Source organism: Mixophyes fleayi, chromosome 5 (genome assembly GCF_038048845.1).
Source record: "Mixophyes fleayi isolate aMixFle1 chromosome 5, aMixFle1.hap1, whole genome shotgun sequence".
NCBI classification, from domain to species: domain Eukaryota; kingdom Metazoa; phylum Chordata; class Amphibia; order Anura; family Limnodynastidae; genus Mixophyes; species Mixophyes fleayi.
In genome coordinates, this window is record NC_134406.1 from 142782963 (window position 1) to 142799238 (window position 16276).

Sequence of the window (16276 nt, forward strand, 5' to 3'; positions counted from 1 at the left end):
GTATTGTATGTGGAAATGCTGATCTGTTATGTATTGGGGACGTTCTGTGCACATTAGGTGCACTCATCATTTATTTGACATAAATTAACCTAAACTGAGCAGTAATTTAGGAGAAAAACTTAACATTTTAAAGCAACAAAGTTGGTCCTAAATTGGAAATAGGTTGGACATTGATATGGCATTTTCAAAAGTGTCAGTAATACTGCAAATATAGTCACATATTTATTTTTAAGGTTGTTTAAAAAGACTGGGAAGTGGAAATACATTTAACAGATGAATAGACTCACGTTTTTTGTGCTTTGTAAATATGCCTAGCTGTATGTGGATCAACCACAATACCAGCTGACAACTCAATTAGGACGAAGACATTTCGCCGGCATACAGCCTTTAACGCCTACCAATCTTTTCAGGAGCAAAGTTGGAATTTTCGCTTCTCTGTTGGTGATTGAAAGGGGCCAATTGAATTCCCTGCGTTGTTCTTTAGAACAAAGCGTGGAATGAAACTGCCCCAAAGAGTTTTGTTTTGTTTGCCTGTTTATTGACTTCATCTCTCTCAAATCTACATTCTCCAACTTCTCGTCTTTGGCTTCGTCCCTCACAATTCTAAGTTCTCCAACCCAACAACTTTGGCTTTGTCCCTCACGACCTGTCCTCTCAGGACTAAGCGACTTGCCCGGTCCTAGTGTGTTTATGAAGCAGCCAAGTGGTTCTCTCCTGGAAGCAACCACCACAATGACAACCTGCTACTTTTCACTGCACAGTACATTTAAGCATGTCATATATTACAGTAAAACCTCAAATATAGTAGTCAACTCTATACTCTGTTGATAAAATTTGCATTATCACTTACTAAAATGTGAAAAAGTGGCAATCAGAAAAAATATTGATGATGACAAATGGATGGAAGATTTAGTACAACGTTTCTACCTTATAAATGAAGTATAACTTCTAGAATGTAAGCTCTCACGTGCAGAGCTCATTTTAACCTATGCCTCATGTTTGCACATTCTTTTTCTACCTGTTATGTATTTATTTTGTATTTGTGTGAATGTGAGGATTTTCTGTTTGTATTACTTTTATGATTTTCCATTTAACTTATATAAACGTAATATGTACTTGTATGGCTTGTACTTGTATTTGACCTCCCATGTTTTGTTATTATGTTTATTTGTTATTATGTTTATTAATAACCTGTAATTTATATGCTGACCGGCGCTGTGGAATTTGTGGCAACTTTCAAACAAATGTTGATGATCATGATGAAGATGAATCATAAAGAAAACATGGAAACATTTCCATCGCAATTAATTCTACTCCTGCCAGCTCACCATCATGGAATATTGTACTGTATTTATAACTCTGAATCAACAAGAAACAGAATTAGCACACAGCCCTGCTTTCCAGCAAAAAAACCCGCTAAAATCTCTGGTCTGCTAGTTTGGAGTTGACCATGGCTATATGGGAGCTTGGGCTGGGTTGAGCAGGCACCTCCTTGATTTTGTCCTGAGTTTTTTTTTTATATATGGTTTGCTAGCATTAGACATGGAAAAAAGGGCAATGTCTGATGCTTGAATTTAATCCAGATGAAGTATTCAACTTCCTTGTAATGTTTCCCAATATGGTTATTATTTCCAGTCACCTACAAGTGCTGAATGTGGAATGTCAGAGCATACATTGCTCCCCATTACTGGTCATCTCAGGATAGAGACACCTGGAGACTCTGACCACTTGTAAGTTTTAGCCCTGTGAACCCTCACTAGACTGTATATATATATACATATATATATATATATATATATATATATATATATACATATATTTCAGTATATATATTTACTATAACACTAATATATAAACTAAGATAAAGCGTATCTTTATGTTTTTTTCACATTGCTCATGCTCAGAAAGTGAATATATGCAACTGCAACTGAAGAGGCGTGACTGGGGCAGGACAGGGTGGTCTAACATAGGCAATGTGCAGAAAGGGTGTGTTCAAGCAATTGCGTATGGATTCTGAACACGAGTCTACAAGTGGCTAGCCTTGCGATCATTCATTGGGGCATATTCAATTGACGGCGAAAATCCAGCGCTCAAAAAATATTAGCGTTCATAAGGTAATATCTCGCTGGATTTCAGCTCGCAGCTCAGAAACACAGCAAGTAAATTACCGTATTAACGGTTTTCCCATGCAGGATTACTGTAATAATGGTAATATTTTTAGAGCGCAGGATTTTCGGCGATCCCGCCGTCAATTAAATACCCCCCATTGTGTGCAAGCTTCCTGCACGTCCAGACAGCAAAACCCTAATATCCAAATATCCAACCTTCTTCCAAGCTCTAAACAGCTATCCTAGGTCGTGCCATATGTGCAGGTTCTAGCTAATGAAGTCACTTGGTCCCGGAATTGGAGATCGTCTATTATTATTATTATTATCATTTATTTGTTGGGCGCACAGGGTTTTCGCAGCGCCTTACATAATACGAACAGTAGAGCATACAGGGTAAAACATCACAGAACAATAAACACTAAGTACCAATGCTTCGGAAACTCCGGGCAGACATATGGAGTAAGGGCGGAACAGAAGAGTCGGTATGAAGACAGGAGGGGAGAGGGGCCCTGCTCATACGAGCTTACATCCTAAGGGAGGGTGGACAAAACAGGCACGTAGGGGGGCAGTGATGCAAGGGAGAAAAAGGGACCAGGGGAGAGGAGGGAGAACAAGCAGAGTGGATGACAGGCTTGAGCAAGGGATTGGACCTGGGGGGCAAAAGAGAGAGAGGAGTCAAGGGTGACACCCAGGCAACGGAGTTGGATGACAGATGATATGGTAGTGTTGTTAACAACGATTGAGAGTTTGTGGTGAGAGGGGAGTCTGGAAGGAGGAAAGACTATGAGTTCCGTTTTGGAGATGTTAATTTTGAGAAAGCGTGACATCCAGGAGGAGATGGCAGAGAGGCAGTCAGATACACGAGAGAGGAGGGTGGACGAGAGATAAAGAGAGGAGATGTAGAGTTGAATGTCATCAGCATAAAGGTGATACTGAAGACCAAAGGAGGAGATGAGCGCACCATGGGAGGAAGTGTAGAGAAAAGAGAAGGGGGCCGAGAACAGAGCCCTGGGGGACTCCTAATTGGAGAGGCGTGGGGGCGGTGGGAGAGCCGAACGTGGAGACAGAGAAGGTGCAGTTTGCAAGATAAGAGCAGAACCAGGCATGGACAGAACCAGAGAGGCCTAGAGAGAGAAGAGTTTGCAGAAGGAGGGGGTGGTCACTGTGTCAAAGGCCGCGGAGAGGTCGAGGAGGATAAGTAAGGAGAAATGACCCCTGGATTTGGCTGATAGGAGGTCATTGGTGACTTTAGCTAGGGCAGTTTCAGTGGAGTGGAGGGGGCAGTAACCAGATTGGAGAGGGTCGAGGAGGGAATTGTCCGAGAGGTATCTGGTGAGCCGACAGCAGACTAACTGTTCAAGAAGTTTGGAGGCATAGGGGAGAAGAGAGATAGGGCGATAATTGGCGACGGAGGTGGGGTCAAGGTTGGGTTTTTTGAGGATAGGAGAGAGGATAGCGTGTTTGAATGAGGAGGGTACAACACCAGAGGAGAGTGATAGGTTGAAGAGGTGTGCCAGGTAGGAGCAGACAGTGGGAGAGAGAGAGAGCGAAGGAGGTTAGAGGGTATTGGATCAAGAGGACAAGTGGAGGGAGGAGAGGAAAGCATGAGGGAGCAAACTTCATCGCCTGTTGTGGGGCTGAAGGAGCTCCAGAGTTGTTTGTTAGAGGAAGGTGAAGCAGTAATGGCAGCGGGAGAGGGGTTGGAGGAGGAGATGTTGAGTCTGATGGCTTCAATTTTGGAGGAGAAAAAAGTGGTGAAGTCATCAGCTGAGAGGGAGAGAGGGACCGGAGGGGGGGGGGAGAAAGGAGGGAGTTAAAGGTGGCGAAGAGACGACGGGGATTAGAGGACTGAAAGGAAATGAGGGATTTAAAGAAGGTTTGTTTAGCCAGGGAGAGGGCAGAGCAGAATGAGGAGAGGATAAATTTAAAGTGAAGGAAGTCAGCCAGGGAGCGAGATTTTCTTCAGAGACGTTCTGCAGTGCGAGAGCACTTTTTAAGGAAGCATGTGAGTTTGGAGTGCTATGGTTGGGGGATGAGACAGTGAGACAGCGTAGGCGGATTGGAGAGGCAGGGGCCACAGCGTCAAGGGCAGTAGTGAGGGAGTGGTTGTAGAGACAGGATGCCTGGTCAGGGCAAGTCAGGGAGGGAAGGGGAGAGAGGAGAGAATCAAGAGTGGAGGAGAAGGAGATGGGGTCGATTGCATCAAGGTTGCGTCTGGTGAGGGTGGCTTTAGGCGGGGGGGGGAGCAGGGGAGGAGGACAGAGTGAAAGAGAGGAGATGGTGGTCAGAGAGTGGGTAGGGAGAGATGGAGAAGTCTGAGAGATCGCAGAGATGCGAGAAGACAAGGTCGAGGGAGTGACCAAGATGGTGGGTGGGGGAGGAGGTCCACTGGGTGAGACCTAGGGAGGAGGAGAGGGAGAGAAGTCTGATAGTGGCAGGGTCTGAGCAGTTGTCGATGGGGATGTTGAAGTCCCCGAGTATGACCTCTAGTATCGTCTAGAGGTCCTTTCACGAAGTATCAATTTACATGCAACAGATAAGCTTTATTGATTTATATATCTGGTACGAGCATTACGTGGATTTTTATCATTATTGTGGAAATTGTAATGCACTATGTGTGGCGCCCCTGTCTTTTTGTCTTATATATATATATATATATATATATATATATATATTATGTACGGGCATTGATTTTACTTAGAAGCAGTGCTTCTCATGCTGCTAATAAATTTATACTTGCCTTGAGACATCTGGTCTCTATTTTTATGGTATCACACTATTGTGGTTATATATAAGTCCACAGATTCTCTGGACACTACTCTGCTCATATTGGAAGGATCCACCCACTATCCAGGCTTGGTATAGATGTCCGGTATTTCCAATGAGAGTTTTATTCTACTGGCTTTAATTCTACTAATATTTGGTACGGAAAATATCTACCTTTTGGAGAATTTATGCATTGTCAAATTTATGTAATGCACTATGTTGGCGCCCCCTGTCTTTTTGTATTCCATGTACTAGGTCTGACACTTGCAGACAGGTGTTGAATGATCGGGGAGCTGCCTACTACATTTAAGTATTTCAATTTATTTCAATTTATTATTACTAAAATAAGCGCTCTGGGCTTAGAGAACATTTGGGTAATATATATATATATATATATATATATATATATATATATATATATATATATGTGTAGAAAAAAGATGGAGGAGGAGGCGCACAATAGTGTAGTACAATAATGCAAATGGAGTCATACACGAATCCACAGTGGGACTTGAGCACCAATGATGAGGAAACCAGAGACCAAAAAATATATATATATATCACCCAGGTGTAAGTGATAGGGGTGTATACGTATCAAACATGGAAATTCCACGGCATAGGACCAGTGTATTATCAATAACAAGTCCCTTAGCATGGATTAAGGGTCACCAAATCCACATGTATATAGATGTATGCGTACCAGAAATAAAAACTTTTCCGCTTATCTGGAATGATGTTCCATAGACAGCACGATCAGGTCACATTCTCTTTAGGCAAAGAGGTTATGTCTAGTAGCAGGTATTAAGCCTCTCTGGACAGGACCACCTTTCAATATGCATAGACCAGCAGTAACACAGCAAGTACTCTCAACGCGTTTCGTCTACAACAGCAGACTTCATCAGGACAAAATAGATTGTAAAATATCTATCTATATATATATATATTGTGAGAAAGTACATCATTCACAGGAATCGGACACAGGTATGCTGATCCATTTAGCTGTTTATTAGCAGTTGTCAGGATGGTAAAACAGCTCCAATGCTGGTACAGCAATCATACCAAGTGCACGAAAAACCCCACCACCTACATCTGGCTAGACATTACTTCCCCGTCTACTCGCCGGCCACTTACTGGCATAGGTGGTGCCACTCACGCAAACAGACAGTGTCTTTATCCTGCACCCCAAGCACTACAAACAAATCACAGCAAACCAATTCACACTCATGTGGAACACCTGTGTGTGTGTATGCTCAAAGAGGAACCTAGGGAAAACATAACCCTGTCTGCAGCCTGCTACTGCAGACTAACTGTGTTCCTACCTGTTCCCTTATAGGGAACTGTGGCAAATATCCCTCTTTGCCACATAGCCCTCCCCTTAGCGTCACCAACCTTGGTGATGCTGACACTGCGGAGAGCAGATCGTGCCTCATGGGAACTTTGTCACCTGGTTGGATAGTTCTAACTACAGCTGACTTATCGTAGTTTCTTTTTTTATTGTGCTGAACTTTACATTGCACCAAGGTATAACTTCGGGATACCTGGTGGCATAGTCCACTATGACCCATACATACTGATGGCCCGAGGGCCAACTTCTCTAATGGGCCTACCGAAATCCATACCAATACGCTTCAACAGGGTCTGCACAACATGGATGGGACCTAGCGGGGCCCGATAGTCTGGCATCGGACAGGTTCTCTGACATACTAGACACGTCCGGCAAAACCTTTTTATTGCCTTGTACACTCCTGGCCAATAAAACCTGAGCAATATCCGCTCCCTTGTTTTATCTTCCCCCAAGTGTCCCCCACACAGATGTGTATGTGAGTTTTGAGAACAAGTGATGTATGGATTTGTGGAACTAACAATTGCTCCACAGTTCTATTCTGCACATTAGCAACTCTATACAACATATAATTCTTTACCATATAATAGGCAATACCCTCTGCAAGCTTGTTAGCCTTCTCTATCCCATTAATCTCAACCACATTCTTATAGACATAAGCTAAGGCAACATCTCCAAGTTGGTCTCGGCTAAAGTCTTTTAGTGGAAACAAGTTAGACAGTCCTGCCCAGTCTGTGTCCTCATTGGGCGGCATAGCCCCTTCACCCGAGGTCTCGCCAACGAACGATGCCAGTGTCTGGTTTTGCGTTGGTACTGGTGCAGCTCTCCTTTGTCTACACTCCCACCTCTTCGGAGGTGTATTTTGCTGAATTGTCTGGTTCAGATTCCATAGTAGATCCTGGCACTTTCCATTTTCTGTTCCCTCAAGCTCCTCCATCAAGGCTGGACTTTCAGCCGGTGCTTCAATTGCCGACATGTCCGGCTGAATTCGCTCCTGGAGGATCTGCTTGGACAGCGGAAAGTCTCTGCCCAGGATTAAAGGGTATGACAGTTTTGGGGCAATGGCTGCTACCATTGTTACTGTCTGTCTATTCACAGTAATAGGCAAAAGAGTCCTGTCATATTCCTCGGCAGTCTCATGGACACAGAGTACCTTCACTTTAGGCAGATTATGCGTAAGTTTCTCTGGTAATATGGAGCTGGAAACCAAGGACAGTTCACTACCCAATCTAGCAGAGCCAGCACCGGTTGGTGATTCCCAAACACATTCACGTGGAACAAGCAGAACTTCTTGGTAACCGGACTCATTGTACAGCAGCTTGGGAAGCTTGGTTGTGTGTGTGCTAGTGAACAATCCATATGCTCTACTAACATTGGGCACTGAGCCCTCAAATGTCCAGGCTCTTTGCACTTGAAGCAGATTGGACTTAATGCAGGTTTGGGTGCCTTTTTATCCAGCAATCTCTCCTCACCAGCATCCGGTCCACTGTTCCATATGCCAGTCTTTGACCGAGGCACAAACTTTGGAGTGGGCAACGGAGGTTTGGGTATATGTTCCAAGGTGCTGTATCTCTCCACTACAGCAGCCAATTCCCAATATGACTGAGAATCCTCCTGCCGCGCCCCCCTTTGGAACCCTTGGTCCATACCCCGAATACAGTGGTCAATGGCCAGAATTTCTATCATTCTGTCCACAGTGTTCTTTTCTGGCTGTATCCACTTCTTTAGTGTTCTACCAAGTTCAGCAAGCTGAGCCCGAACTGGTATATATTTGGAGAGCCTCCAGTCATGATATGGTTGGGCCTCCCGTGCTCTGGTGACGCCAACTCTCGCTAAGATGGCGGTTTTTAGCCGCTGAAAATCACCAGCCTGGTCCTCATCTACGTCTATATAGGTTCGCTGTGCTTCTCCTGAAAGATAGTCAGTCAGGTATTCGAACCAAGACCCAGGTGGCCACTTGGCTCAAGTGGCGGCACGTTCAAAGGCTATTAGATATGCCTCCACGTCATCATCAGAAGTTAATTTCTGTAGCGTGGCAGTAGCTGGAGCCTCTCTATCCTGTCTTACCTGAGCGATCTCCTCACGGAGAAGTTGGGTATTTTCCTCCTGCACTGCTGCCACATGCACTGGGGTTCTTAAAATGTCTTCCATTCCCACAGGGGTTTGTGCTGGGAAATGAAACCTAGCTTCTTTCAGCATTCAGGTAACAACAAAAGTTTCTGGGCCACACCCAATTCACAACTGAGTGACCCATATGTGCTGTGAAAATGAAACCTTCACTGATAAATAGCAAACAAACCCCCCCAAAAAAATGTTTTTCTTGGACCACACCCAACTCACAGTCTGAACCCTTAATAAGTGTGGCACTACAATGACCAGCAGTGTTTTAATTTCTGCTTTTTTTTTTGCAACAAAACAGCTGCCAATCAGTTCCCAATGCAAAGGTTTGTCTCTTCACAGCAACACATTTGATTGATTTTCTGGACCACACCCAATTCACAGTTTGAACCTTTAACAAGTGTGGTACTACAATGACCAGCAGTGTTTTAACTTCCACCCCAAGCACTACAACCAAATCACAGCAAACCAATCACACCCACGTGGAACACCTGTGTGTGTGTGTGTGTGTGTGTGTGTGTGTGTGTGTGCTCAAAGAGGAACCTAGGGAAAATTTAACCCTGTTACAACTACTTACTGCCGCGTGCTTCTGCTCAATCCACAACAGCTTCCACTTGTTTGTCTGTTTTTAATCTCCATTTTAACTTGAAATGCTGTTTCAGGAGAAAGTGGTAGTCAGCATGCAGGTGGAGAATTAGTTACAATAAGTATGCAAGATTTTGGCAGTAATCCTCGTGATAGCAGTCACAATTGGAACCGACTCCAGACTATATAACTGTAATACACTAACCACATAACATTACTACTTACACATGGCAACCCACATGGCAAACTACCCCCCCCATAACATTAATTCACCCGTCCACATATTAATACAATCCCAAGATAACATTAATTCACCAATCCAGATAACATTAATACATCCATTCAGATACCAGTAATACACCCCCTCATAACATTAATATAACCCCAGAAAACATTAATACACCCCCAAACAACATTAATACATTCTCTGTGATAACAGTTATACACCCCCCAGATACTTACCTAGCCTTGAAGAAAGTGCTCTGGTTCTGCACCAGGCAATCAACAGATCAGAGGAGAAGGGTGGAGAGCAAATGAAAATGAAGAGGAAAAGGAAGGGGTGGTGAAGGGAAGCAACAGATCTTTGATCTGTGACAGAGTGCATTGCTATCTGGTCCTGGAAGTGTGGCAAGGCAACAGGAAGCAGAGTACAAGTGACGCCAGCCCTCCTTGGTCTAGGGCCAACAATGTAAAACCCATAATGCGTATCCCCCACCAACTGACCTAGACCACTCACTGACATATAGTGGCAGCTTGTGGGCTCCCCAGGGCCTGCCAGGCCCTAGGCGGGGGCCTAGTTTGTCTAATAGATGAACCAGGTCTGGTGTTGGGTTCATTGGGCTATACATGTATACAATATGAAGAACTTCCATGTGCTCCTGACCTTAATGAGGTGGTATGACTGGCTGGCAGAGGTCTTTAGCGTTAGTAATAGGAACTATGTTTTGGGCCTGTGAATTGTATTATATAGATAGTATAGATATCAGCATTTGTGATAATTGCTCTGGGAAAACAGTCTCATGTATAAAAAATAGCTGCTTTATTTCATGCTTCTTTGATCCCACTTTTTGAATTGCAGTCCCCTAAAAGTGGAAGTCCTCCACTGACCCAATCCCAATCTGTTGCTAGGCAGAATATGCAATATAAAACAATTAACACACTTATAAAACAATGAGTATAAGATGTCAGGTGCTAATATATTGATAATACTTCATGACTCAGCTGCTAGGGATAGGACTAAGAATAGCAATTGGATTTAGGCTGCCAGTAGAAGAGTGATGAGGACTAAGGACAGGATTCCCACCATTACACTTTAGAGAGATGGAATCAGAATGGGAGATGCACTGTATGATATCCTATTTCAGATCCTGGTATCCTAGTTAGACAAGGACCAGTTTTTTTCCAAGAGGAGTCTTTTGCTTCAAGTTGCTTGAACAAAGTTATTGTAATATCACTCTCTACATTACTAATATTAGCACAAGTCCTAAATGTGAGCCTCACCCAAGCATTAATCCTAGACCTACTTTTAGACTTTTTGTAAGTCTGAGTAAAAACTAATGGTTTTTCACCTGATTATTGGGCCAATTACACAATGTACAACCTTATGGTGTGTACGCTCCAACGATGAATGATTATCATTCCATAGCACATTGTACTGTTTGATCTGATTTTTCAACCGGACTAAAAATGTTGTTTAATGATGGAATGATGTAGATCCAATTCTGCAGTGTGTATCCACTCACAACCAGCAGTGTAGGCAGATCTCAATGGAGTGTGCAGAGTCACAATCTTTTCAGCCGATGGTTATGACAGTTGAGGGGCACAGATCTGATGGTAAATTGTGTAAAACATCAATATTGTGTACACAGGAATCTGCATGCTTATCGTGACTTTCAGTTGGTAAAATTTATTCCATTGTCAATGGAAAGAAAATATGTTTCAGTCTAGTACTTCTCTCATGAGAAATTATTATTATTTGAGGTACAGTAGCGAGTTAACTTTCAACTTTTGCAAAGGAGTCTGGGTGTAAGTAATATAAAGTTTGTCCTGGGCCTTCTAATGCCTCAAGTATTCCTAAAAGTTACATTGATAAGTAGTATTACTAATTCTGTAAACATGTTTTGAAGAGTTCCACTGGTGTGTAAAGAAGAGTAATTGCTAAGTCTGATTCAAAAACAGTATTTCACCAGTTTCCAGGTTACTTTACCTAATAAAGGCTGAGTAACCAGCATCACAGCTCTCACTCATATCAATAAATTGTCATGCATACCTATAAATTCTTTCTGCAGATTAATTCCCCCTCAATTGCTTTGTTGAACATTTATGGAAACTTAAAATAAACCCAGTTAATGAATAGTGTATATGTTCCATTTGAGAAAATAAACATTCAACTCCAGAAAATGCATTGAAAAGCAGAAACAAATGTTGCAAAACGATATCAAAACAAAATAGAAAGACTTTAAAAAACAATTCAAAATATAGTGTGTGAATTATTAATGTATTTGCTGAAAAAGTGCAATATGAGCATGAAAGTCAAACATTTCCATATCATTTTGTGCTCACTCTGGGTGACATTTTCAGAAAGTAGAACTCTCTGCACAATGATAAATATCTCTTTCATTACTATGTGGCTGTGTATTATCACAGTTGTGTCTGTGATTAAGTTAAGATATTATCTATACTAAAAAGGGACCAAATGTAACAAGATAAATATCCAAATTCCTCGCTGGAAGCAAACACTGTGGTCTTACTGCCAATGAGACTCATCATACCATCAGATATGCATTATGTAATGTGACTCACATGCAGCAAATGAGAAAACAAAGAGAAGGGATATTGCACACACTAAATGGGAAACATCAGCCCAAGGCCATTTTCCCACACACTATAGCAAAATATCTACACACTGCACAAAACTCCAATACACAAAATAACACAATTCTTTAACACTGCAGTAAACTTCTACACCCACTAGAGTAGGCGACAAAAGAGTCTAAGTGTGGCAAGTAACTATAATACTATAGGGGGACTATTTGGACTATGATGACATTCCTAATTTACATTTAGCTGTATGGATGGACTTTATTAAATCAGCACAGATGTTTCTAATGTGAGCTGTTGAAACCTTCTGTAGTTCAGTGATTGTGCTTGGGATAATCCTGGATATTCAGGAAATAAATAAGATTTAATTAACCATACCGCTGTCACGTTGCATCAACACTTAGCCCCTTTTGGATCCTACGCTACGGAAGCTTTCTCCATAGATACAAAGCTTCATTTGTCAATGACTGGTTCCAGTACAATCTTTAGTGTATACACGATTTCTCTCTCACACAGGAGGGATTCAGCTGTGAAAATGCTGCATCCAGCACATCCACAGATGAAGTATTGTCATTTTACAATGAAACTAGGTTTCCAATTCAATGCAATGTCTCATGTCTATGGGAGTGTTTAATGCAGTCAGAATGCTGTTCTTCCTAAATGAAAGACTGCAGCATTCTACAACATCATTGTACCACCTACATTGGTTCTTTGGGTGAATGGTTGTCAAAGAATATCAAACAAGGACAATTTATTATTATAAAATAGTTAATATAATTAATACAGTATTTTAAAAATATAAATATATATATTTTTCCTTTGTAATTTTCTGGTCACTCAATGAAATAAATGGACAGGCTCTTACCTGAACTAAATTCCAACCTTTTAGAGACTCCGCAATAATAGAAGTTACCGAAGGACATACTCCGCCAAAAACCATCAAGTGATTAGGTCCATACTTGATCGCATCATAAAATGACTTTAGTCCTCTTGCATTGTCACACTAAGGAAAATACATAAAAAAAAAATATGATAAAGCAAAGATGTCTGTTAATAATAGCATTTGCAGAGTTTATCTAGGGAATGTTAGCTTTGAGGCGTGCACAACATATTTAGAAATCTGTCATTTTGAGTTTGCCTCAGTAAGGCAGTTACATATTGCAACCAACTGTATCTATAACATCTACTTATAATCAAAAAATAAACATGAGAAGTTCCTGCATTGTTGACTTTAACTGGATTTGCTACATTGAACAATGATTTTCTTTGGCAAACTTGAGCTATTCTGTATCTATTGCAGTCAATTATAAATGCATCAGTTGTCTTTGTTCTTAATTAAAATTCCACTGGGTTTAGCTATTTGGGTAAGAGGTGTAAAGGGATAAAGGAATTGGGTAGTTATATATAGTCATATTGTTTTATTCATTATGTTAAAGGGGCATCATTTGTATGATACAATGTTTTTAAAGTAAATCATGACTTGATTATTAAGCAATTAAATACAGTTTTATTCAGTACTAGGAGTTTGTACAATTGTATGGGTTTTTTAACTTTCTAAGTGAATTGTAGCAGGGGTAGCTATTGTAACACTTATAACTCTCGTCATTCTGTGTGAATAGTGCTACACTGGCAATTCCTCAGCTCTGAACTAACAATTTAGAAGCGTTTTTTTCATAGCTAAGATATGCTGTTGAAGATTGCTGTTTTAAATATTGAGTGGTTTTCCTGTAGATTTTGAGCATTGGCATCCAGAGAAAAAATATAATCATCTACAAATTGCTGCTTAACAGCATTGAATATTAGAGATACTGAAAATGGTTTCAAATTGGTTAATCTAACAGGTTCTAAAATTTGTAATTTTCAATAAATTCTCAAATTTTAGATAGACTAAAAAAAATTCATGTCTGCGCTTGTTTGAGCGAAAATGACTACATTGTACAGTATTTTTTACTGTTTTTCAAACACAATTTTCAGACTCGAACACATGTTTTCTGTTCAAATGAAAACATTAATTACTAAAGAAGCGGTTTAAGCTTGAATAATATCGAACATGTATGAACCAGTTTCATTATGCATTTTAAAGTTTATTCTAATGTCTTTTAGCTCTAAGTGTGGAACCTCTATTTCAAGTTAGCAGCTTAGTAATTATAAAATAAACATCATGGTAGTTGAACCAAAAATAAATTTCAAGATTTTCTTATTGCTTTGACCAAAAGTTCTAGTTTGTCAAACCAGGTTGGTTTGATTTTGAACTGGCATGAATAGTCTGAGCATCTCTAATGGTTATGCTTTGTGTGCCAAGTAATTGTAAAATTCCAATGATTTAAATAAGATAAATTCCAGTATTGTATTACCCTCTTGGTAGCAAAAGTTAGGTGATCCCTAGAGGAAAACTATTTATGTAACATCTTCCGAACATATCTAATGGGTGTATTTGGGAACATAGTTCCTTCAAGTTACTTATGCTAACATAATAGCTGGAGAAAAATCACTGTTGTAACACTATCCTTAAACATTAAAGAGCACATGTTATATAATGGGCCAAAAAGTTTAGATGTCACATTGCTGTTTAATATGTGCAAGTGCAGCTACTTCAGGGTCCGTAAAACTGCCCCTGCAAAATTAATCTGATAGCTTTGCAGGTTTGTGTATCCACCTGAAAATAGACAGGGTGAAAAAGCTTAATGTCACTTTGTCCAATGTACTGTACTATCACTTTAGAACTACCCCTTTTACCCATTGAAACATTTCTAGTGTTCTCCTAAAATCATTTTTATTTTAGCTTCAGTTATGTCTTAAAATAATCAATAGATTCAGAAAACATCTGTCTTTATAATATGTTGCACATGTGCAACTGGAAGGTGCAATGTGCATCACATTAAGAAGATAGGACAAGACCTCTCACATCTCTAAAGTGGGAAAAATGCTGCTAGACTTCCTTCAAAGTAGAGAACACCCAGTGGCGGAACTACTATAGATGCAGCAGGTGCGGTGCACAGGGGCCCAAGGAGATAATGGGGCTCGCTGCATGGGGAACTAGTGAACTGTGGGCCTCGGGTACCTTCTCCCTGCTTTTCTACACCGGGGCCCACAGCTCACTAGTTGTGCCTCTGGAAACACCGTGTTAATGTTCCCTCTCCAACCCTTTATCCCAAATTAAAGTATTCAGGTCTAAAAAAAATAGTGTTTCTTCACATTCTCACCTATTTAGATCCCTGCATACTTTTGAATGTGTATGTATTCTGCTTCCCAGTGTAAAAAAGCTGGAGAAAAACACAATACATAAAACACTTGCACTGTTTTAACTCCTTCTTGCTTAAGACAAATCAATGCTTTTGAGCTTGATTCATTAAGGAAAGTTAAGCAAAAACTTGAGTAAGTTTTCTTACTCAAATTTTCTGGACAAAACCATATTGCAATGAAAGGGGTGCAAATGAGTTTATTATTTTGCACATAAGGAAAATACTGGCTGTTTTTTCATGTAGCACACAAATACTTGATAGCTTATTTGCACATTGAAATTTAAAGTTGAACTAGGACATGCACTACCCCAACTATAAATCTGGCATCACATTTTAAATTTACCTCCCCCTCCAATGCAACATTACTTTGCCTTACTTGCTTACTTTTGCTTAACCTTCCTTAATGAATCAGGTCCTTTAACACTGGAAACCTGTAATTATTAATATTGTAATCATTAATATAAGAATAATTGTCAGGCTTCATTGCCTGTTTGCCATTGTTAATGTAGGAGCTCGCACAGTACACAATGCTGTGATTAAACTGTATTATCTGTAGGATTTAAAGCAACAAACAACACCTTACTTATTTCAACTATTAAGTAAGTTAAGTAAGTGTTTCTTTTAAATTACATCTAGTTTATTTTTCCAACAATTGGCTGTAGTGCTAGTGTGATAAAACAAGGTATTTTTATCACCGTAACCAGTCTGCACAGTGTTTCTCACAATGTGTGGACTATAAAAACATAGTCCTCAAGCCCTCTATCCCCATATTTGCCAATCATATTTCAACTGGTGTATATTGTATTTTTAAGTTGTAATATCTCAGGCAGCATGGCTTGCTTATTTTGTGTTTCCATGCAGACTAGTCCATTGTTTCAGCCTAGGCAAAAGGATTATTGTCCACCATTCCTGTATAAATGTACATCACACCAAGGGGTATCATGTGTTAAGATAGGGAAAAGGTCCACAGATAGAGCTCTTTGTTTAAATGCACTGTGTCTGAATTGTGATCTCTCATGTTTAAACAAATTCTGCTGTATAACCATAGAACAATACCTGTCCCTAATTGTATCAAGAGAAAGTTATCTGCTATCTGTGAAAAGATAAACACAGAAAAGGACCAATCAGGTATGTCCTGAGACTTCTCAAGAGGTCACTTCTGCTTTTAGAAGACAGCTCCTAAGAACAGCAAATTGGCACTCACTACCCAGTGATAGCTCAAATCAGGCTGGCATTGAGGCTTAGGACTCTGTCAGGTGACCAGCAAGGGACAATCAGTCCCTGGAGTACTACCC

The 16276-nt window shown here is 40.6% G+C and overlaps 1 protein-coding gene across 2 annotated transcripts in view; it reads right to left on the reverse strand.

Moving 5' to 3' along the window:
* The window catches only part of GABBR2 (gamma-aminobutyric acid type B receptor subunit 2), a 683104-nt gene that overhangs the window by 507720 nt on the left and 159108 nt on the right, over nt 1–16276 (reverse strand). For both annotated transcript variants that reach the window (XM_075212899.1, XM_075212900.1), the window contains exon 2: nt 12605–12742. In XM_075212899.1, the coding sequence (XP_075069000.1) occupies nt 12605–12742 (138 nt within the window). The remainder of the gene's footprint in view (nt 1–12604; nt 12743–16276) is intronic.